The sequence below is a fragment of the Chanodichthys erythropterus genome, chromosome 9, assembly GCF_024489055.1.
Source record: "Chanodichthys erythropterus isolate Z2021 chromosome 9, ASM2448905v1, whole genome shotgun sequence".
Taxonomy (NCBI): domain Eukaryota; kingdom Metazoa; phylum Chordata; class Actinopteri; order Cypriniformes; family Xenocyprididae; genus Chanodichthys; species Chanodichthys erythropterus.
The window spans coordinates 30325731-30348537 of NC_090229.1; the positions used below are offsets into that span (position 1 = coordinate 30325731).

Below are 22807 nucleotides of genomic sequence, written 5' to 3' on the forward strand. Positions count from 1 at the left end.
CGGCCAGTGCGAGGACCCTGTGTGACTAAGAACTGAATGAACATGTACAATAAGAGTAAAGAGCTAAATAAAATAATCTGATCAGGTTCAGGTTCCTTTATTTTCTAACCTAACCCTCTATGGGTCAAATTATGAAATTACAGTTAGAAAAAAATAATGACTTTATATTTTACATATATTTAAGGCTAAGATCATTTTCCAAAATTAATTTTCTACATCTGACCTTTGACCTTTATTTAGGGTTTCGTCATTTATAACTGACATTGTCCTATTAGGGTAAATTAGTTTTGGCAAAACTGCACACACATTCAAATGCATTTTCACTATCTGAAACACTATCTAGTGTTTAAAAAATTCAAAAGCTTTTCAGTGTAGCCCACACTTTCCACATGTAACTCGATCTTGAGCAGGTTAGTCATCATTTTTGGAGCATACCTGATTTTGACTGAAGTGAGGCCAATAGGCAGTGGCATTTTTTCTGACCTCTGGTTGAAGTATGGATCACATCTTGCAAAGGATAATGTATCCAAATACCTGACTTCCACAATCTATGACTTATATTCTTCATCTCTGCCATCACTACCACTGCTTCCAGGGCCGTCCTAAGCATGGTGCGAGGCCAAGTGCGAGGTAGTGGAAGCGGGGCCCACCGCAGTTCATTCGCGATCGGATTCCGGAGGGGGATCCACCCTCAGTCCATTCACTGCAGGGCCCCCTCAAGCATGGGGCGTTCATACGGGTTGGACTGCCCTAAGGACGACCCTAACTGTTTCTATTCTCCCTATTCTTCAGCTTCTTCCTTTCTTATTACGACCTTATTTTTTGATGCACTGGTGTCACTATCATCAATACTTTCTGGATAAGATACAACTTTTCCTCTCTGTCTTCTATGAAACTTACTAACACAAACCTAAAACACAGGCAAAAAGGCTATTATACTGCCTGCCAGTAATGAACAATACTGTAGCCATACAGAAAAAAATCTATTCTCTAATAGGACTTTGTCATTTATGCATAACACACAATTTTGTTGGTATTTGAGTTATTGAATTCATAAAATGTGCATTAAAATTGTCAAAAATTTTAGAAAACACATTTGGATGTACAATTAATTTTTTATGAACACACAATGGAGCCTTGACAGCATGTGACCGAACATGTGGTCATGTCTCATTCACATTCTTGATGCCAAAAATGTCAAGCACATGGCACATAGATTTGATTTTTTTTTTGGGGCTGAAGGGGATGTCATATAATACTAAAATGTATTTTTTTTTTGGTAGAATATTATTATTGTATTTTAAATGCAATTTTCTCTGTGTCATTTATAAACGATGAAACACCAAATTCAAAGGTCATAACAAAATGGAGTGATAACAGTTTAATTTGAATTAAACTACTTTGCCACACTGAAAAGACTGAACACGCAGGAAACCTTCACTCGCTCTATTGGAAACCTTCGTTGGGCCTTACAACATGATCCAGATATTTATCTGTTCACACTCACTTCTCATTCATTTGATCCACTGTTTGCTTGGATTCTTTATTTGTTGATGCATGATATAATATAGTAAACATTTCCTAGGTTAGTTCATTCTGATTTATTCAAATGTTTATATAGTTTATATTACATATTATTTATAATCTTACATATAATTAGTGCATTGGTTAACATAAAATAATGAACAATATAACGACATGTAACTTGTTTAATGTTCATATCTAAATATATATTCTTAACATGTACTTGCATTTCTTAAAATTGTTGTTAGTTAAAGGGTTAGTTCACCCAAAAATGAAAATTCTGTCATTTATTACTCACCCTCATGCCGTTCCACACCCGTAAGACCTTTGTTAATCTTTGGAACGCAAAATGAGATATTTCTGTTGAAATCCGATGGCTCTGTGAGGCCAGCATAGGGAGCGATGTCATTTCCTCTCTCAAGATCCATAAAGGTACTAAAAACATATTTAAATCAGTTAATGTGAGTACAGTGGTTCAATATTAATATTATAAAGCAAGAAGAATATTTTTGGTGCGCCAAAACCCCCCCCAAAATAACGACTTATTTAGTGATTTCAAAACACTGCTTCGGGAAGCTTTGGAGCACAAATGAATCAGTGTATCGAATCTCCTGTTCGGAGCGCCAAAGTCACGTGATTTCAGCAGTTTGGCGGTTTGACACGCGATCCGAATCGTGATTTGACACTGCTACAGGAAGCTTCGGAGCATAATGAATCAGTGTTTTGAAATCGGCCATCACTATAAAAGTTGTTATTTAGTTTTTTTTGACACACCAAAAATATTCTCTTCGCTTTATAATATTAATATTGAACCACTGTACTCACATGAACTGATTTAAAAATGTTTTTAGTACATTAATGGATCTTGCGAGAGGAAATGTCATTGCTGGCTATGGAGGCCTCACTGAGTTATCGGATTTCAACTAAAATATCTTAATTTGTGTTCCGAAGATTAACGAAGGTCTTACGGGTGTGGAACAACATGAGGGTAAGTAATAAATGACAGAATTTTCATTTTTGGGTGAACTAACCTTTTAATTCATGATACCTGATGCACTGATGTCAATGAATTAAACCTTATTGTATAAAGTGATACCATTTTCAAGTATTTGAATTAATTCCTTATTAGCCTTTCTGTATTCAGAAAAAACATCAACAACTATTTAACACCAATAATCCTAAATTCTGAGATTTTTCTTGTGATTTCCATTCAGCTTTATAAACCCTTTAAGGTTGTTACCCATTAGAAAGATCTTAGAAGATGTCCCCCTGTGTACTTTAGTCAACGTGCACTACCAATCAATGAATACACATCACAGGTATATAAAAGTGTGTTTAGTACTTCAATCAATCTTGAATATAAATATAGTCACCCTTGATGTGTACTGTTAGCCTGACATTCAGCAGCAGACAAGGTTTGAAGGTGGTGAATTGGGGCCTTATTTCTAAAATATTGCATAGAAATATTGCTTTTTCCACGTCAAAGTCTGTTTTTATAAATCTGAACATAGAGGATTTTAGCACATGCACACTCTAAAATCAAATCTGTGCATAGGCACATTTTATAAATGAGCCCCTTGATGTGCACATGACATGAATGCAGATAAAACAAAAACAGTGTGAATAGGAAAACAAGACTTTATTTACTGAAAAGAAACTGTCCTTTAGAGCAGGCCATTGAACCTAGTGGAACTTTAAGGGAAAATCTCCCCTGTACACTTGCTCTGTACAAACAAAGACAATGTTTATGTGAGAGAAATGGTAACAGCCCCTTCTCTTGCATTAAAACATTCTTATTTCCCCTCAGTAGGCATGATGGTCATATGAGAAGTTTTCATGTTATGTTTTGGTAGAATACTGTAGTATACAGTAGATGTGTAGCCAGGAATACAGAACAGAATTATTCTTACTACTTTAAGGCTTTGGAAGCCATTCGATGCTGCTTTCAACCTTTTTGAGGTTGAAATTTTTTCAAAATTGAGAGTTATTAATTATCGAGGTCAACTTTCATATTCTGGTATAAAAATCTTTTGTGTAATTACTTAAAAAATGTGGAAAGAAATTTTTAGTGTTGCCAGAATACTCTAGTTTTAGATGTAACACCTCTTAACTCTGATCTCTTCAAAGTCACTGAGTCCAATAAAAGCAGGGTGTAAAAGCATGGCAACAATGACCAAAACTTTGATCTGTAGTTTGCTCTTAATAATCATCTATCTTGTAATTGTAGTTGTAGTCCAGTGCATCTGTCAACTCAATCTCTTCTGCTGGGGTTGTGCTCTCTTCATAGGTTTCCCCAAGGGGCCAGGTGTCATACCAGGGGGTTGTATTCTCTGTGGTAGTTGGAAGTGAAGTTGTGGTAGTCATGATTGTGGTAGGGGGTGTCGTTTTGCTGGCCAGAAGCCTCTGCTGCCGTAGGCGGCGGATTTTCATTAGCCTTAATTGACGGAGACGGGCCCTTTTCATGTCCCCACCGTTACCATCAGGAATTTGGTTACTGAATTTAGAATTTGGGATTTGGTTACTGCTGTGTGAAAAGTGCTGCCCACCGCCCCTGTTGCCGCTGCTTAGCAACCGGATGGGCCTATTGCCATGGAGAGCCATGATCTGTTTGATGCGGTCCCAGTTAGACTTGTTGAGGTCAAAGTTGCACAAGGTAGCACCTGGGTCAAACCCCACCACACATAGACGGGTGAAGGAAGAGTAGCCGTCTGCTCGGGCAGTTACACGGTACTCACCAGGGTTTAGAAGTCGCCAATAATCTCCAGATTCACCTAAGAGTAGAAGTCTTTTTATTGAAACTCTTTAATACACAAACAGTTACATTTCATTAACTACAGAAAATATCTTACCTGTCCTTACATCATGGTTGACTCCCTCCACAGACACAGTGGCATTGTGAATAGGGTTTCCCTCTTTATCCCTCACAACTCCCTTAATGCCCCGATGCACCTGGAAAAACAACCATAGTTAATATTAGGTTGCGCAGGGCAGTGTTGTTGTACTCAAGTTCGGAAAAGACCGGACTCAGACTGAAGTCAGTCTCAGGTCCAATACCATATTTTAAGCTGGCTTTCACACTGGGCATGTGATCTGGATCACGCTCAACTTGATTCTATCAAACCTTGGTGCACTTGCATTCCTCTTACGTCATCACAAACATGCACGCCACATGATAGAAAACAGAACGCGGTCAATATATTTGTTTTTTTATTAATTTGATTCTATTATGCACAGCAGAGTAAACAGCCCTTTTTTTCTGTTTCGAATGGGAACTCACATTGCATCCTAGGATGCTTTGGGGAACGCCTCCTGCATGACCGGTGTTTGAAGCACGTGTCTAAATGTGACAATAACATTGGCTGGTGACAACCTATGATGTCACTACCAGTGCGACCAGAGTATAAAAGGGCACCTGTAGTACACGTCAACAACTTGAAAGAAAAGAAAAATAATTACATAAAACAAGTACACATTATTGGGAAGTAGGGCTGGGTACCGAACTCGATACTTTTTAGGTACCGATCGAACTGCCTCGATACTACCGAGTATCGAAAAGTGTCTTGTCATTCGGTACCAAATTTCGGTACCTCAGAATGGAGCCGATCGAAGAGGGGGGCGGAGAAATGCTTTCGCTGTCTCGTTGAGGAGCAAGTAACGTTGCGCTACATTGTTATTTATATCTAAATATATAAAACTATACGCGCGAGAGAGACCATATGTGCGAGAGGGCGATTGAATCAACGGTTTCGTTTTCAGTTTATCTCCGAATGGACGGGTGAGAAACGGCTGTTTATGTGAGCAGCCGGTTCACTACAGATATTGTTAACAGAAAACAAAAGTGTAGCACTGCCTGCAGAAACAGCGGAACGCGCAATGTTTTTTAGACTAGTTATGGACAGGTACAACACACAGCAGCTTTACATCAGCGTTCGTCCCTCAAGTCTATGGAAACACGCGACCGGTTCGTGACAGGCTCGTTCACCTGCACGAGCACAGGCTCTGCCTCTGGCTCCAGAACGCGAACAATTCTGCTGAAAAAGGGGTATCAGCGTCCTCCTGATACTGCGGATAATTTGCGGGTCGGGCCAAGTAATAAAAAAATAACATTCAAATTAATTGCGAGTGGATGACAGATGAATCATTAATGTGTTGATTTTAATAAAGACACAGAACTCTTATTTCACGGTAAGACGCAACGAACTTGCGTCACTCTTACTTCCGCTTTGATCTTGTTAATAATAATACATTTTTTGAAGAACAATTGCTGAGTGATTTAAATAGAGCCTCACATACTTAATTTTTTCCATTGAAAACTAAACTTTATTAAAACTATTTGCACTGATTTATTGTGTTGGGTAAATTTTGTTAATTTGTGCTTTTTTTATTCCCCACATTGGCTCAGGAGATGAGTCTTTGAGTCTGATAAAAAGTCAACAAAGTTAAAATATAAAACCAAAGATTTGTTTGAGGTTATGTAATCTTGTTTAAACAGATTTTATAAAACTGGTACCGAAAAAGGTATCGTTTAGGTATCGGTATCGAAGTCAAGGTATCGGTATCGTCTCGGTATCGAAAATTTTTGAACGATACCCAGCCCTATTGGGAAGTCAAGGTTTTAGTTTTTCTAACAACATTTCAGCAGTTATTGACCAGCTTTCAATAGTTCGGTCCTTGGCCCCACTGAGTTTAGCAGTGGTTCCCTCAAGTAAGGCAATGTTTCTGAAGTAAAAAAGCCAGATGTAAGTACAAAAGGTGGATGGTTCAATCCATAGTTTTAAGATTTTTTTTTAGCTGCAGTACCTGCAGCCAATAAGATCCTCTTTTGATGAATATTTAGCTGAAGTGTAGAGTCATCTAAGAGCAGGAAGATCAAGGGGTCCTGAGGTATTTCTAGATGTAAACTATATGAAAGGGCCGTACATACAAAGGTCCATAAAGGTACCACCTTATGGCATTCCCAGAACGTGCAAATACGAACCTACTATAGAATTATTACATAGATGACAATAAGGATCTGGGCCCGTATGTATAAAACTTCTCAGAAATGCTCTTAAGAGCAGTCTTAAATTTTCACTTAAGTGTCGAAAAATTCTTAGTAAAGAGTAGGACTTTTCTAAGAGTAGGAGACTTTTATAAAGAAGCTAAAAGCAACTTTTAGTAAAGTATAACACTGATTCTTAAGTGCTGACTTAAGTGCTGTAAACTAAGGACTACAATGATGTCAACTCAAAATGGCCACCCTTAACCTCTGAATCACCCAATAGCGAGTCTGCAAGGGTGAAGTCACAGCAGCACAGCACCCATAATTCTATGTTATTATAAAAAAAAAAATCATTGAAAAAGACACTGAAACGTTTTAATATTTAATTTTATTTTTGAAAATTGCTTTGCATTGTGCAAAATTATCACAAATTAGTATTGATGGTGTGAAATCTTTTTCTATTGATGTATGTCTCCTCATTTACAGTTAGTGCAATGATGTGTCATGAGTTCATCAACGGCTCCAACAACTCCAGGGAAGCCCACAGTCAACATAAAAGTGGCTTTCTTTTGCTGCATGTTTTGATGGTCAGTTGGAAAGTCAATATATATATATAAACTGATTATGTTGTTTGTATGTTGTATATTTTAAAACATTAAAATAATATAAACATAAAAACATTTTCCTCATATTTGATGGTTTAAGCAAAATTGTTTGCAATTAACAAGAAACTCTTGTTTGTATTTACTCTTGTGTACTGTATGTTAATTTTTTTGCTTCCTTGTCATTCGTTCATCATCTGAGCTTTATTTTTCGTGAAGCATTTTGTTTCACGTCAGCTGTGATAAACAGACATCCACTCTCATTACCTGTGTAACAGAGGCCAGACACTGAGAGCTTTTAAAGTAAACTACTGCACATTGACGCCCGCTAGAGAATGAGGTGTTTAGTGTCATTGATAGCGCATTCGCCTCGGATGCCAGTAGCGATTGGGCCGAGGTTTGATCAAAAAGGACATTCATTCTAACGGTAGCTATTCTTCCATGTAGAGCTAAACATAATGGGGACCACCTATCTAAATCCTCCTTGATCTTATTTAAGAGAATTTGAAAATTATATTTAGGGATAAAGCGTATAGTTGGGGATATTGTGATACCCAAATATGTAAATTAATTGACTATAGAGATCAAGGGGGTAAGCTGCTCGATTCTTGTCTTGATGCATCATTAGGGGCATTAAAACTGATTTATTCCAATTGATTTTATAACTTGAAAGCTTACTAAATATGTTGAAAAGATTTAAACATTCAGGGATGGACACAGAAATATTGGAGACATAGAGCAAAATATCATCAGTGTAGAAAGAGATTCTATGTAAGGTATTTACAATGGGCTGTATAGCAGAAGATTGGCGTACTGCTTGAGCCAATGACAGCCTTGATGAGTACCTCGACCAAGAGCGAAAGATGGACACACTAAAGAACCGGTGAGTACACGAGTTGAACAACCGTTATAGAGTGTTTGAACCATTTTAATAAATACATGTCCAGCCCCTATATATACAGTTTAAAAACTGCCAAGAGCAAGCACCACTCGATCCTATCAAAGGATTTCTCCGCATCCAATGAGATGACAGTGGAGGAAGCCGAATAGGAGCTGGATCTATGAATAATATGTAGTAATCAGCTGATGTTATCTGATGCAAATTGATCTTTGAGAAAGCAAGACTGATCATAATTTATGACCTTATTTATATATTTATCTAGCCTAAAGGCTAAAGTTTTGGCAAGGAGATTTTCATCAAAAGTAATTAAACTGAAAGGACGATAACTAGTGCATTCCTAGGGGTCTTTGTCTTTTTTTAAAATAAGTGATAAGTGAGCTGTATTCTGGTCCCTGTGTAGGGCTCCATTTTCAATCGCAAAGTTAAATGAATTTAGAATAAGGGGCACCATATATCCCAGATCACAGAAATTAATTCAGGAGGAATTCCATCGCTACCTGGAGCTTTGTTCTCTGGCATAGAGTTTTAATTCAAGTTCAAATTTTAATTCTTCAATTGACATAGGATTATTAAGTATATCATGACAACACTCTCCAATTTTAGGAAGATGAAACTGTTCAAGAAACAAAATATATTGCTGATTTGATGCAGAGGTATCAGAAATATACAACTGTTCATAAAATGTTTTGAAAATTTGGTTTATATCTTCTGGTTGGGTATATAGAATGCCTTCATTCTTTATACTATACATATTTGCTCTAGCCTCCATATGTTTAATCCGTAGCACTAATAATTTGCTTGGTCTTTCACTGTTAAAATAATATGACTGCCTTGTGCTGTGCATTATGAATTCAGCTCTATGTAAGAGTAGTCCTTTCAGTTCAGATTTAAGTAGTTTATCTGCCTTCCATTGAAAATAAGTATTTTTGAGGTCCTGTTCCATCATCCGAATTTGTCTCTCCAGTTGTTCTTTGTGGATATTTCTAGATTTTTATTGAAAGGAAGAGAAGGGCAATATATTTCCCTCTTATAAAACATTTTGTCAACTCCCATAGAGACAGGGGATTCTTTGCAGATTTACTATTAAATTTAATGAACTCTACTAAGGAAGAACGTAGCTGTGACAGGAATTTTTGATCACGAAGAAGGGAAGTATTAAATCTCCAACGTTTGCACCCAGAGGGAACAGTGAAAGGAACAAGACACAGTGTTACTGGGGAGTGATCTGAAAGGAGGATAGGTAGGATATCTACGAACAAATGGAATACAAGCAGATGATATGAGCAGATAATCAATATGCGAAGAGCTCTTGTGGCGGGCTGAGAATAATGTATAATCTTTAACAACTTCATTTCTCAATCGCCATATATCACATACCTTTACTTGATTTATGAAGTCATTAAAAAACTTTGAAGCAGCTGGGTCAGATGGAGATCTTGAGGATTTGAGGACTTATCAAGTGAGGGGTTATGGACCTCATTGAAGTTGCCCCCTACGACAAGGTGATAGTCATTAAGACTCAGTATGATATGGATGAGTTGTTGGAAGTTCGGAGCATACACTGAGACAAAGGCACATTTAATATTGGTCCAAGTACCAAGTACACATGTAATATGACCATCCGCATCACTCTTCGAACAATGTATTGAAAAGGGAAGGTGCCGGGCAACCAATATCAAAACTCCCTTATTTTTCCTTACAGATGAAGAAAATGAGGCTATTTTAAAATGTCTATTCTGAAAACGATGCATGTCACAGGCTTTTAAATGAGATTCCTGTATTAATGCAACAGAGGCCTGTTTAGATCTAAAAAAAAATCCAAACATTTAGTTCTCTTAACAGCACCATTTAAACCAATACTATATTAAGAGCCATAAATCAGACATCATAATGCAAGACATATTAAGTATGTAACAAAAAAGATTAGACTTACAAGAGTAATGCATGGCATCTGGAAAATTGAGGGAACAAAAAGAAGAGCCGAATGAGAAGGCAGTGTTGTGAATGGAAGCTCAGGCAGAGGATCCAAGTGCAGCGTTTTATTAATAACAAGAGTGGTCGTACAGGCAGGGTCAAAACAGGAACAAACAGGAACAGTGAGGAACAGGCAGAGTCGTAGTCAAGGGACAGGCAATGATCAGGACAGGCAGCAATGGGTCAATAACGAGAAACTGGCAGGAACGATAACAAGCAGGCAGACAGGATATACACGCTCAGAAATGACACAGTAGTAATCAAGACTTTGCGGTGAGGTGGTGTGTGTGAAAGTCCTTTATAGTCCTGGTAATGATGTGCAGCTGGGTGTGGTGATCAGTGTGGAGTGCTAGGCTGTATGTGGCAACAGGTGATTGGTGGAGTGAGTGCATGTGAGGATTATGGGAAATGGAGTCCGGAGTGAGCAGGAACGTGACAGGAACAGATGGTGATCGTGACAGGCAGAAAGCAGAGATCAAGAACAAAGTCTCCTGCCTGCCTGTTTAACAACTTTGTCTGGATACGTGGCCAGTATAACAGTCGATCACTCGAGTGGAAGAGCCGACTCGGTATACCGGTTCACTGATGTGATGCTCGGTATAACGTTAGTCGCTGCATTCGATGAGTCTTTTAGTCAGTTGCTATGGTTCGCAGGCTGGCGTCCGTCAACACCACAGCTGGCACGTCCTCCGATTCGTGCAGATGCAATGCGGACTCCTGGTGCTGAGAAGCATAAGATTCCACCTGACCGGTGTTTAAAGAAGAGAGGTTGATCCACAATGTGTCACCTTAATCGAAGCGGAGTAAATCATGAAAGAATGGATCCCAAGCTGTGTGAGTTTTTTCCTAGCCTGATTCACTTCATGTCTTTTCATAGTGGTTTGACTGCTGTAGTTGGGGAAGAAAAGAAGCAAACTGCTTTTGTGAAGTATTGGACCGGCAGTTCGGGCTCCTTTGAGAATCTAATTTCTGTCCTGAAAGTGTAGTATTTTAAAGATCAGTGTTCGTAGGTCTTTTCTGTTGCTGTCACTAGTGTAGATACAATGAGCCCTTTTTATCTTGATTGATTTGTTTTTAAGGGAGGGAATCCACTGTGATAGCTGTGTTTGCAAGAAGCAAATTCAATTAATCAATTAATCAAATCAGGGGTATATCATTCAGAAAATACGTGAGTTTTGAGTAATGATTTAAATTCAGAGATATTATTGACACAACAGAGTGAGCGTGGGAGAGAATTCCAGAGTTTGGGTGCAATAACACTGAATGATCTGCCCCCCATTGAAGAGAGGCGATGCCGAGGGACAACAAGAAGGCCAGAGTCAGAGGAACGTAGTGAGCGAGTTGGAGTATAGGGGACGAGCATATTACAGAGATAAGGGGGAGCCAAACCATGCAAAGATTTTGTCTGTTTGGGGAGGTAGAGTAGGTGTGCAGATTGAGTATAATTGAATGTCATCAGCGTAAAAATGATAGTTAAGACCGTGACGCTGTAAAATCTGACCAAGTGGTATGATGTAAATTATGAATAATAACGGCCCGAGAACGGATCCCTGGGGAACACCTCTTTTCAGGGGGACAGTCAAGGGGACATCTCAGTTAAATCCTTAACTGAGATGTAAAATTGTCTGTCAAGAGAGATAGGAAGAAAACCAAGAAAGAGCAGAACCAGAAATACCCAAATCAGAGAGACGAGAAACAAGTAATTCATGGGAGACGGTGTCAAATGCAGAGCTGAGATCAAGTAGCAGAAGTATAGACAGAAAACCAGAATCAGCAGAAAGCAGTAGATCATTCACAACCTTTACAAGTGTAGTTTAGGTACTATGGAGGGGGCGAAAACCAGATTGAAAGGGATCGAAGAGATTATTTTCAACTAGAAAAGACTGGAGTTGGGAGGCAACAGTGCTTTCCAGTAATTTTGCTATGAAGGGTAAATTTGAAATTGGACAGTAATTAGATAGAACAGAGGGGTCAAGGCTGGGTTTCTTGAGAACATGGGTAACTGCAGCAGTTTTGAGTGGCAGAGGAAATGAAGCAGAGGTAAGAGATGTATTGATGAAGTGAGAGATAGGTGCAGAGATGGAAGAATGGCAAAGTTTCAGGAGAGAAGTAGGAGCAGGATCAAGTTGACAGGAAGAAGAGTTGGATTTCAAGATTAACTTAGAGACAGAAGATGGGGTTGTCAAAGAAAAACAAGACAGAGTTTGACTGGATAAATTTGGTGGGTAGTTGAGCTTTGTATCAGTAGAGAAGCATTGGTGGACGGCATCTGTCTTTTCAAGCAAATTGTCCAGAAAAGAACAGCAAAGCTCATTAGAAGCTAGGGAATCTTGAGGTGGAGGTTTAGTGAGCTTATTTATTGTATTGAATAATGCTTTTGGCCTGTTACTTGATTTATTAATTGTGGCAGAGACAAAACTAGAGCGAGCTGAGATTAGAGCAGATTTGTATATTTTGAGATGATCGAGAAAGGCTAAATAATGTACAGTAAGACCGGTTTTTCTATAGAGACGCTCAAGCCGTCTACCAGTAACTTTGAGAATACGGAGCTCAGGGGTATACCAAGGAGAAGAGTGTGTGGAAGGGACATTTCTGGTATTAATAGGAGCATGCTGCTGTAAGATTTCAGAAATTATGGAGTGAAAGTTAGATAATATCATGGAGGGAGAAGAAATATCAAAGACATCTGAGAGGTTTGAAGAAACAATAGAGGTACAGAATGATGCAGTATCAATAGCTTTCAGATTGCAGTATGAAATAACAGTTTTAAGGCATTTCTTACGCATAGGCAGACTTAAGCTAAAATCAAGAAGTTTGTGTTCAGAGATACCAGTATCAGAAGAAGTGATGTAACAGATATCAACCCTTGATGTACATATCAGATCAAGGATATGACCACGAGTATGGGTAGGAAAATGAACATGCTGAGTCAGATTAAAACATTCAAAATGACAAAATGACGATGCAGGGAATTCAAGTTAGCGGTACATTGTTTGGCATCAGTGAGATAAATTAAAGAGCGATGTGTTGTATTGCCGGCGGGTACTTGTCTGGGCATGGACGACGATCTCTGATTAGTCCAAATGCACGGAGGGGTATCAGGCTTAGAGCAATAGGTACTCCTGAAGACAAGCCGCAAATGGTGTATGTATCAAATGCGAGCCGATCACAGGCAAAAACCACGTTAGCCAGACCCTGAACGCCACTTCACCAAAAACAGCAAACTAAATAGGAGATAACACACCCAGATAGCAAGCGATTAAACGAACAGCGCAACCGACTGAGAGAGCGGTGACTCACCCAACAGAAGAGCCGAACGTGGTGGGGACATTAGTGGGTAGAGGGCTCGCAGCAGCCCGGCGGCGGCAAGCTCACGGACAACAGGAGTTTGAAAATGACAATAGTCCAGTTTAAAGATCAGCAGTGAGAAATTAAGTAATCCAATACTGACAAAAATAATCCGAACAGAACAGTGGAAAAAACATGTAGCAAAAACATACAAACAAACAGTCCAGGTGCGAAGCGGCAGCACAGATGCGCACAGTGTTCTCGACCCGGAAGGGTACACAGGATCCCTAACGTGATCGAAAGGAAGACATTGTCATGTTGCATTGCCGACTCTTATCTTCCAGTCTCACCATCTTGTCTTGTAGCATGTCTACGGCTAGCTTAACTTCGGCCGATTCAAACGGCCAACTGTAGGTCACGTGATCTCGGTTACCAACATTCTTTAAAAAATCTTTTGTGTTCAGCAAAAGAAAGAAACTCATATAGGGTTGGACCAACATGAGGGTGAGTAATGATGACAACATTTTCATTTTTGGGTGAACTATCCCTTTAACCCACCCTTAAGCCTAACCATACCACAAAAACTGTCCCTAAACTTACCCGTATCCCACCTCAATAGCAGCACAAGTGATTGCAATACAACATGAACACAATAAGTACACTATACTTATTTTTGATGTAAGTACATAGTAGGCCACCTAATATAAAGTGGGACCCTCCTTCTCTAGACCCTCTCTCTGGCAATCTCTGGAATCCAACACAAAGCGTTTTTTTGCCTTAGTTTGTGAACCCTTCCTAGGTGTAGGCAGCTTTGTGAGGTTTGGAGTCTAGAGAGCCTATTTTTCGTCGGGTTTGGCTGAAGAGCAGAACCCTCCCCCTGAGATGGGTCTTGAAACAGGGTGGTTGCAGCCATGTCTTCATGATTGAGTGTAAGTGGAACCCTTAATAGTAGGATTTCTGACTCCCTACAAGAGAGCTTAGCTTTGCTTAGCCCCCTTATACTTTCTTGTGATCTGCTGACCAAGGAATGCTCAGAGATTTTCTGGTCTTTGGACTCCAACAGGAAGTAGTCTGTTCACCTTGGGCGAACCCCTCTTGTTGCATGGCCCCTTTGAGAGTGCTGGAGCCTAGAGACCAAATCATTTTACAGGTTATACAATGGTTGTAGCTAGCCTTAGATGGTAGCTCCCATTGGTCATTTAGTAAGAGAATGTAGTGGAAACTTCTCAGTTATGGGCAAGGTCCTCCGCTTCCTGTAACGAGCTTGTTCAGCATAGACAGTGACATCGAGTGGTATTGCTCTCTGTGAGCCTCCTTAGTTGAACTGTTTAAGGTGGAGTGTCGTTAGGCCTCTGCTCACTCTAGAGAGTCATCCTGCTGAGGCCTCCAACCCCAGAGCTCATTCTGGATAGCAGTAATGAGTTGTCAGGCTGTTTTGTGAGTCTCCTTGGTAATCAGTCCTTGGTGTAGAACGTAGTTAGGCCTGCTCTCCCATTAGAGAGTCATCTTGAAGAGGCCTCTGTTCTTAGAGCTTACTCTGGGTGGTCACATCGGGTTGAATGGCTCTCTGTGAGCCTCCTTGGCAGAACCACCCTTAGGAAAGCATTGTTAGGTTCCCTCTCAATTTAGAGAGTCATCATGCTAAGACCTCCACTCCCAGAGCTCTGCTTGGATAGCAGTATCGAGTTGTAAAGCTTTTTTGTGCTCCTGCTTGGTAAGCAGTCCTTAGTGCAAAACGTAGTTAGGCCTTCTCTCGCTTTAGATAGTCTTGTTGAGGCCTCCGACCATAGAGCTCCCCTCGGATACTATATCAGGTTGTTGGCTCTCTGCGAGCCTTCTTGATGATATTTTAGTGCTGCTAGGTCTCCACCTTTTTGAGTGTGGTTTTCCTGAGACCTCTACTCATCAGCAGTATAGTGTCTCCTGGAGTGATAGAATATTCCTTATCCTTGTCATATTACATTGAAAGTATTTGAAGGAATACCAGGCTCTGAGCTCTGCCCACGGGATATGTAGCTGGGTTTCTGGCTCTAGGCAATAGTCACAATAGCAGCTGGTGCATACCATCTAAGATGGGGAACGCAGGTGAAAACATTATACTTCTATAATGTACTCAAAGTGCTCTATTTTTGCGCACACTAATTTTGTACTTAATATACTAAAAAATTCTTCTTTAGTACTGTGACGAGCAGGGCGGGCGAGAGCCGTGAGGGAACGGCGCGAGGCCGGTGACGCGTGTGATAACGAGCATCACCTGCGAGGCGTGCCGGCCTCGAGTCTCTCATGGAGGAGCTCCGGAGGCATAAAAGGAGGAGCGACATCAGTGAAGGACGAGAGAGGACCAGGCCTGGACTTTATTTTATGGTTTATTATGTTTGTGTGGCCGGCAGACGTCCGCGAGGGTCTGCCGGCATTACTTTCGTTTTGTTCTTTGTTTATTTTGAATTAAACTTTGTTTGACTGTTTGTTTGACTGGTAGACCTCCTTTTTCCCATTTACGAACTACGTTACAAGTACTTCTTAAGATAATCTTACGAACATCTAAGTGTACTCAACTGTGCTATTTTGAGACACCATGAAATATGAACTAAAATGTGCTTTTAATATACTTTAATATATATAATCTCTGTATTTAAAAAATTTATTTAGATACCACTACTAAATATATATTTTAAATACAGAGATAGTATAATAAAAGCACATTTTAGTTCATATTTCATGGTGTCTCAAAGTAGCACAGTTGAGTACACTTAGATGTTCTTAAGACTAGCTTAAGTACTAAAGAAGAATTTTTAGTATATTAAGTACAAAATTAGTGCATGAAAATAGAGCACTTTAAGTACATTATAGAAGTGTACTTTTTTTTCACCTGGGAATTGTGACTCCGGACCTAAATCTGTGAAGCCACTGATTTTATGTCAGCTGTTATGCATTCCTTCCTTCAGCATGGCGGAATGGGTATTTGTACCCCAAAGCGTAGTGCGAGTTCCCATTCGAAAGGGAACATCTCAGGTATGCCTGCCCACATCTCCTTCAGACAAAAGTTGTTGTTGACGTGTACTACAAGCGCCCTTTTATACTCTTGTAGCACTGGTAGTGATGTCATAGGCTGCTGTCGTCAATGTTATTGTCACGTTTAGACACATGCTTCAGACACCAGTCACGCTGGAGGCACTCCTCAAAGAATCATAGGATGCAGTGTCTCATTCCCATTCTCAGGGAACCATGGTTACATTCGTAATCTTAGATGTTTACTGTATGTGCGTCGCATGAAGGTGGCTTTCTGCTGCTTGCAAATGCCCCCCCTCCCATATCGCCATCAATTTATTGTAGTCATGGACACGGAGTTTCATTTTTGAAAATTGCTTAATATGCATTTATATGTACTTTTCCGTATTGATAGGGGGCAGCAGAACAAAATAGGAGCAATAGGTTACTTTAGAATAGTTGTTAGAATGATTAGAAATCGGCAAAATGGCTAAGCGTCCCAATACACTGGATAATTATTTCTCCAAGAAAACAAAAACTGCTGATGGAGGACAGGTAACTGAGCAGACAAGTGTCATTCATTCAGAGGATGAGATTGAGAATTCCCGATGTGAGCCGTCAGCTCCGCAGCAATTTGGAGCGGTTAGTCAGGCCTCCTCAGACAGCGCGCGACCTGAACGAGATCCAGTTCACGGACCCAAAACGTCTGCAAGCTTTATTGACATTGGGCCATATCAACCAGTAATTGCATTTCCAGTGACTGACGGTAGAAAGTTCAGAAAAGAATGGTATGGGATTTATGAATGGCTTGAATATAGTCCCGCCATTGATCGTGCTTTTTGTTTCACATGTCACGCATTTGCTGGCAATGAGTCCAAGACGGACACATTTCAAGTGACTGGATTTGCCAACTGGAAAAATGCCACTGAAAAATTCTGTGAACATCAGAAAAGCAGCGTGCACATTTCTGCTGGGTTAAAAATAAAGAGTCATCAACAGACACTTAAAACAGGAAGCGTAGCCACGCAAATAAGCAGTGAACACGCAAAGAGAGTGGATGAGAACAGAGAATATCTGAAAAAAATATGCGAGACTTTGCTCTTCTGTTGTCACTCTGGTATTGCTCTACGTGGTCACGACGAAACGGACGAATCAGAAAACCGGGGAAATTCCTTACAGTTGATGGATTTAAGGGCCACTGATAACCAACTAATTAACCGGCTGTACAAAAAGAGAGAGAGATTTTTTAATTATGTTCAAAGCCAGCACCAGAATGAGTTGATCAATATAATGGCCGGTCAGGTTAAAACTGACATTATACAGCGAGTGCATGAAGCCGGGATTTTTGCCCTTATTGCAGACGAAACGCAAGACATAAGTAGGCATGAGCAAGTTGCAGTGGTTTTAAGATCTGTCGACATAGACCTCGGTATCCATGAATCATTCATCGGATTTTATCGGACTGACAGAACAGATGGTGAATCTTTGGCCCTTCTTTTAAAGAACGTACTGACCAGCTTTGATCTTGATATCTGCAACTTGAGAGCGCAATGTTACGATGGTGCGGCAAGTATGCGAGGAACCTACCGTGGTGTAGCTACACGCATTTTAACCGAAAACCCACTGGCGATGTATGTCCATTGTCACTCGCATATCCTCAACCTCTGCATTGTGGATGTCTGTCGCACCAATACAGCTGTGAGGCACATGCTGACCAATGTTCAATCTCTCTATAACTTCATCGAGGGGTCAGCAAAACGACATGCTGTTTTTGAGTCTTTGCGAGAACGGAGCACTGAGTTTTCAGGTACATCTACCACTATGAAATCTCTTAGTGACACATGATGGAGCTGCCGCGCAGAGGCTCTCAAGGCCATACTTGACAATTTTCAGACAATTATTGACACTCTTAGTGAAATTTCTGAAAACGATGTGCGAGTCGGGGGACAGGCAGGTAGTCTGCTGACATCAGTGACTGATTTTCACTTTTTGTTCCCTTGCATTTTGATGCGACGAGTTCTCATACAGTGCAATGTACTGTCCAAAGCGCTACAGTCATCCACCTTACATTATGCTGGTGTAAAAAGCCTAGCATCTTCCACAATCTCTGCTCTTTTAGCAATGAGAACTGATCACTACTTTCAGCAGCTTTGGAAGTTCACAGTCGAGTTGTGCGACAAGAACAACTACTGCGGCCCGCAACGTCCATGGAGGAGAACAACCAAAGCGACGGTACCTGGACCGAACTCAGCCTCAGCTCAGGACAATTACAAAGAATTGCATTTCGGCGTACTGAACAACACTATTAATGAGATCCGTGAGCGATTTCAGGAAAATGAAATTAAAACTTTGATTGCACTCAACCACATCCTCAGCTCTAATACGGACACCGAAGATGACCTGACATTTATTTGTCATCACTATGGATTTCCAGAAGAGGAGACGAATGCAGAACTGGCACTTTTCAACGACATGTCAACTGGAGAAACAAGTTTTGAACAACGATTGTCACTGTTCAGAGAGTCAAAGCTAGTCCACAGTCTAGTAAATGTTGGCAACCTCTTTAAGTTATTCTTGACGGTTCCGATTAACACTGCATCATGTGAAAGAAATTTTTCCTGCTTGCGCCGACTGAAAACATACATGAGAAACACCATGAGACAGGAGAGACTCTCGGACATTGCAATACTGAACACTGAACGGTCCATTCATGTGGATTTGAATAAAACAGTTCATCACTTTGATGCCGCAGCCGTACACGGTGGATGCCGTTTAGCCCTTCACTAAGGTATGCTGTCGTTTTTATACTCATTTGCTTAAAATTTCTGCTGAGGGAGGTAGGCCTACTCATGATTTTTTTCTTGCCCCCCCAAACATGTCGCCCATGTTCACTAGTGATAGAAAATATAGCCCTGGACTCAGACTTAAGACTGACTTGAGTACTACAACACTGGTGCTGGGTTTTTTACCTACTAGTTTCAATTCAAGGGAACTTAATGCTGCATCATGGCATTGACGCTAGGGGAACGCCTTCAGCGTGCACTGTTGCCACTTTCTTATGGGTGACAACTCACACAATCTTTGTTTGTTTGGGAGTGGAGCACAGTCAGTTTCTGAGGGGGGACTGTGGGACTATGTTCACAATAAGAAAGCTCCACTCGTGTCTGGCTCTCTTCTCGAGCGATGAGAGTCAGATATCTGCTCACCACTGGTTCCGGTCCTGCAGCATGGTGGCCTTTGTTTATGGGGATTGCAGGTTGAGTTGTTTAAAGTGGTCAGTGCCATGACACAGCATCTCATTCCCTTCTCAGGGAACCATGTTACATATGTAACCCAGAGACAAGTTTTTTTTTTTTAAACACTTGTTGTAGTCCCATTCACATGATGTGAATGTGAACAGTTTACCTGAGCCATGAAGGTCAGCAGTGCCTCTCGGTTATGCTCCCACTCTCTTAAAAGTTCACTCTGATGGGGGAACTTATCACAGCCCAAGAAAATTGACAGTTCAAAACAGTTAGTGTGAAGGTAGCTGAAGTCATTCATACCTACAAGAGAAGAAGGGACAAGAACAGGTATCAAAAATAAAGTCACTAAAGGCCCCAATATACTCGTGTGAAGTTCTTTTTTGTTCCATCACTTATGTTTGCACAAGCTCTGCAATTCGGCTTTGCATTTAAGCCACATCATGCTTATTTATATACCATTTTATACAATAGATTGCTTTAAATCAAGCAGCTTTACAGTTTTAAACATGAAAAAACAGTGAAAGTATCACTTCGATTAGATTTACAAATTCATTTTCTTCTATTAAGCCGCTCTCCAGAGTGTTCATGTTTTTACTTGTAGACATTGACCTTGACAAACTGCCGGAGTGAACTTTTCCGGAAAGTTTGCTTTAGCAAGCCTTCTGTATATCAAATTCCTGAAACAAACTCCAAACGAATTTTGTTCTGGCCTGATTTTGTTCAAATTTTTGTTCTTCGATTTCGCTTGATATACTGTATATCAGTGCCTTAATGTGTCAAAGCAGATTCAATTTGATCTGAAAGATCTTTCTAGATCAGGGGTGTCCAATCCTGCACCTGAAGGAGCACCTTCCAGGACAGTTTAGCTTAAATACTATTTAAAAACACTTCAACAAGCTAATCAAGTTCTTCCAGATTTTTAGAAACTTCCAGGCATGAGCAGGCTACAGCAAACCTTAGCAGGAATACGGTCCTCAAAGAGCAGGATTGGACACCCCTGTTCTAAATTACCATTACAAAAAAATCCTAATGCTTACTTCCTGGGATAGGCTTCCACTTGGCACGATTGACAATTCCCAGCCCACCTGTTGGATCATCACTATGACATCCACCCTGATAGGTCTGAGTCATGGTGCGGTGAGTAGAGGCATAAGATATGGCCAACCAGCGGAACAAAGACTGGTCCTCAACCACTCTGATCTCTTCCTCTGGTTCACTCTCTCCATATCCCTCTGGGTATCCTTCTTGATACCCTTCATGGTACCCTTCAGAGTGACCCTCATGATGGTACCTTTGGTTCTCATCATGGTACCCTTGGGTCTCATCGTGATATCCTTGGTTCTCCTCATGGTACCCTTGGTTCTGATGGTGGTACCCATAACTTTCCTGATGGTATCCATAGTTCTCTTGATGATATGCATGGTTTTCTTGGGGGCCACTGTAGGTCTCCTGATGGTATCCAATGTGAAGGTAAGGGTTAGGTTCTTCTTCCTCTTCCTCGTACTGTCGCTTCCGTCTATTTGCTCTGGAGTTGAGTTTTTTCTCCATCTCCTCAGACTCCTTGGTGAGGCGGCGCATGTCGAAGGGGTATGTCACCAGTCTCTCGCCACCCTGCAGGTTGGCACCAAGCACAAATGGATGACTCTCCATCCAGGAGATAAGGGCAAGAGTCTCCGCTGCAACCTGAAAGGGAGAACATAAAGAATATTATACAACATTTAGTTCTGGTCCTCTAATGTAATTGGTCTTGAACGTGTCTTAAAATTGACCAAAGTAGGTGAGTGGTACTTTGATTCATTAAATTAACATATATAACACAGTACTGTTTCCTTACTGAGCCATTGCTTGAAAGAATACCCTCAGGGATGGATACATGGTGATTTGGTGTTAATTTGGGCACCATGCCCTTATCCTCTGCATCCCAAAGAATGTTATTTATGTCTGGAAAGTTCTGGAAGATGTCATAGCCATCTTCAGTCCAGTGCCCTAATGTCCAGCTGCCCAACTCTGAGCCCTGTGAAACAAAGTTATGTTACTTGCATACTTTAGTGAGATTAAAGAGTAAAGATTAAATACCACTTATATTTGTACATTTGGCAGACTGTTTTATCCACATTGATCTGTCTATTATTAGTCAGTTTGCATGTTCCCTAGGAATTTAACCTCTCTGGTTGAAAAGGTTGATGTTTCTGGCTCATATCCCAAAAGCAAACAACAAATGGTGCTAGCATACATTGAATCTGTTTGAAAGCAATAAATATTTTAACAATCCCTGCCTATTGATACAAAAATTATATATTTCACTTTTTTATACATTTTTAAACGCACCTTCTCAAAAGCTCTCACATGCCCATCAGGATTGACTGATGGCACCAGATGAATTCGTGTCTCATCCACAAGGTGGCGCACTCGAGGGTTGCCATCTTTATACTCTCTACACAGGTACTGCATGAGCATTAGAAGAAGCTCTCTTCCCAAAGCCTCATTACCATGATAACCTGCTGTATATCTGAACTCTGGCTCTCCTGGGGAAAGATGATGGTATGTTCATCAATTGGATAATGAACACACATTGTTTGTTTCTCCTCCTCGTTTATGTTAAAATTTCAAAACTTATAACAAATCATTTAATGATTAGTACCTGTAACATAACCAAAATGGAATAATACTGGGCCTCATTTATGAAACAAATGTTTTTGGCCGTTTCCAAGCAAAACTTGGCATTTATCAATATTGACGTGAGCGGTGGCTACGATCAAATCTCACGTCAGGTTTCAGCTCATGTAACGTTACGCAAGTTTTTGACTTAGCGTGAACTTGCGTGCAGCATAGTAAATCTGGTGGAGAATTGTAATAAGAGCATTTTGATCAATTAGATTATTTTCCCAGATTAGAATGTCAAATAACATGTATATTTTTTCAAAAATTAAATGGGAATAGATGGGTGTTTGAGACCCATTAAAAACCATAAAATAATGCTTTTTTCAGGGGTTTAGCTCTACATGCGCAAATAGCAGCATAAACAAAAGAACATGAGGATTCACACATCGTCATATAATGCACCTGCAGCGCTTCTGTGAACTGAATAACTGTAAAACTGAATAAAATCAGTCTATAGGCTATAAAATAAAATAGGACTACACAACATATATTTCATTTAAATAACTGATTAACAAAAGAAAAAACTGTGTGATGCTCATTTTTGGGACGCATTGTATTTGTTTCTTTAGATCTTTATTTTTTTTAAATCCAAGTGATCGCACAGGTGCCTCACGCACGCACACAACTTCAGTTCTAGCGTTTC

General features: G+C 40.2%; 1 protein-coding gene across 4 annotated transcripts in view; it reads right to left on the reverse strand.

The window, feature by feature from the left end:
- Positions 1-2585: 2585 nt before the first annotated feature.
- The window catches only part of aebp1b (AE binding protein 1b), a 60453-nt gene continuing 40231 nt past the window's right edge, over positions 2586-22807 (reverse strand). For 3 of the 4 annotated variants that reach the window (XM_067395298.1, XM_067395299.1, XM_067395297.1), the window contains 6 exons: positions 21832-22028; positions 21338-21517; positions 20541-21186; positions 19664-19803; positions 4374-4473; positions 2586-4295 (listed from right to left, as the gene is read on the reverse strand). In XM_067395298.1, the coding sequence (XP_067251399.1) occupies positions 3724-4295; positions 4374-4473; positions 19664-19803; positions 20541-21186; positions 21338-21517; positions 21832-22028 (1835 nt within the window). In that variant the 3' untranslated portion in view covers positions 2586-3723. The remainder of the gene's footprint in view (positions 4296-4373; positions 4474-19663; positions 19804-20540; positions 21187-21337; positions 21518-21831; positions 22029-22807) is intronic. The other variant, XM_067395300.1, reaches the window with a different exon arrangement.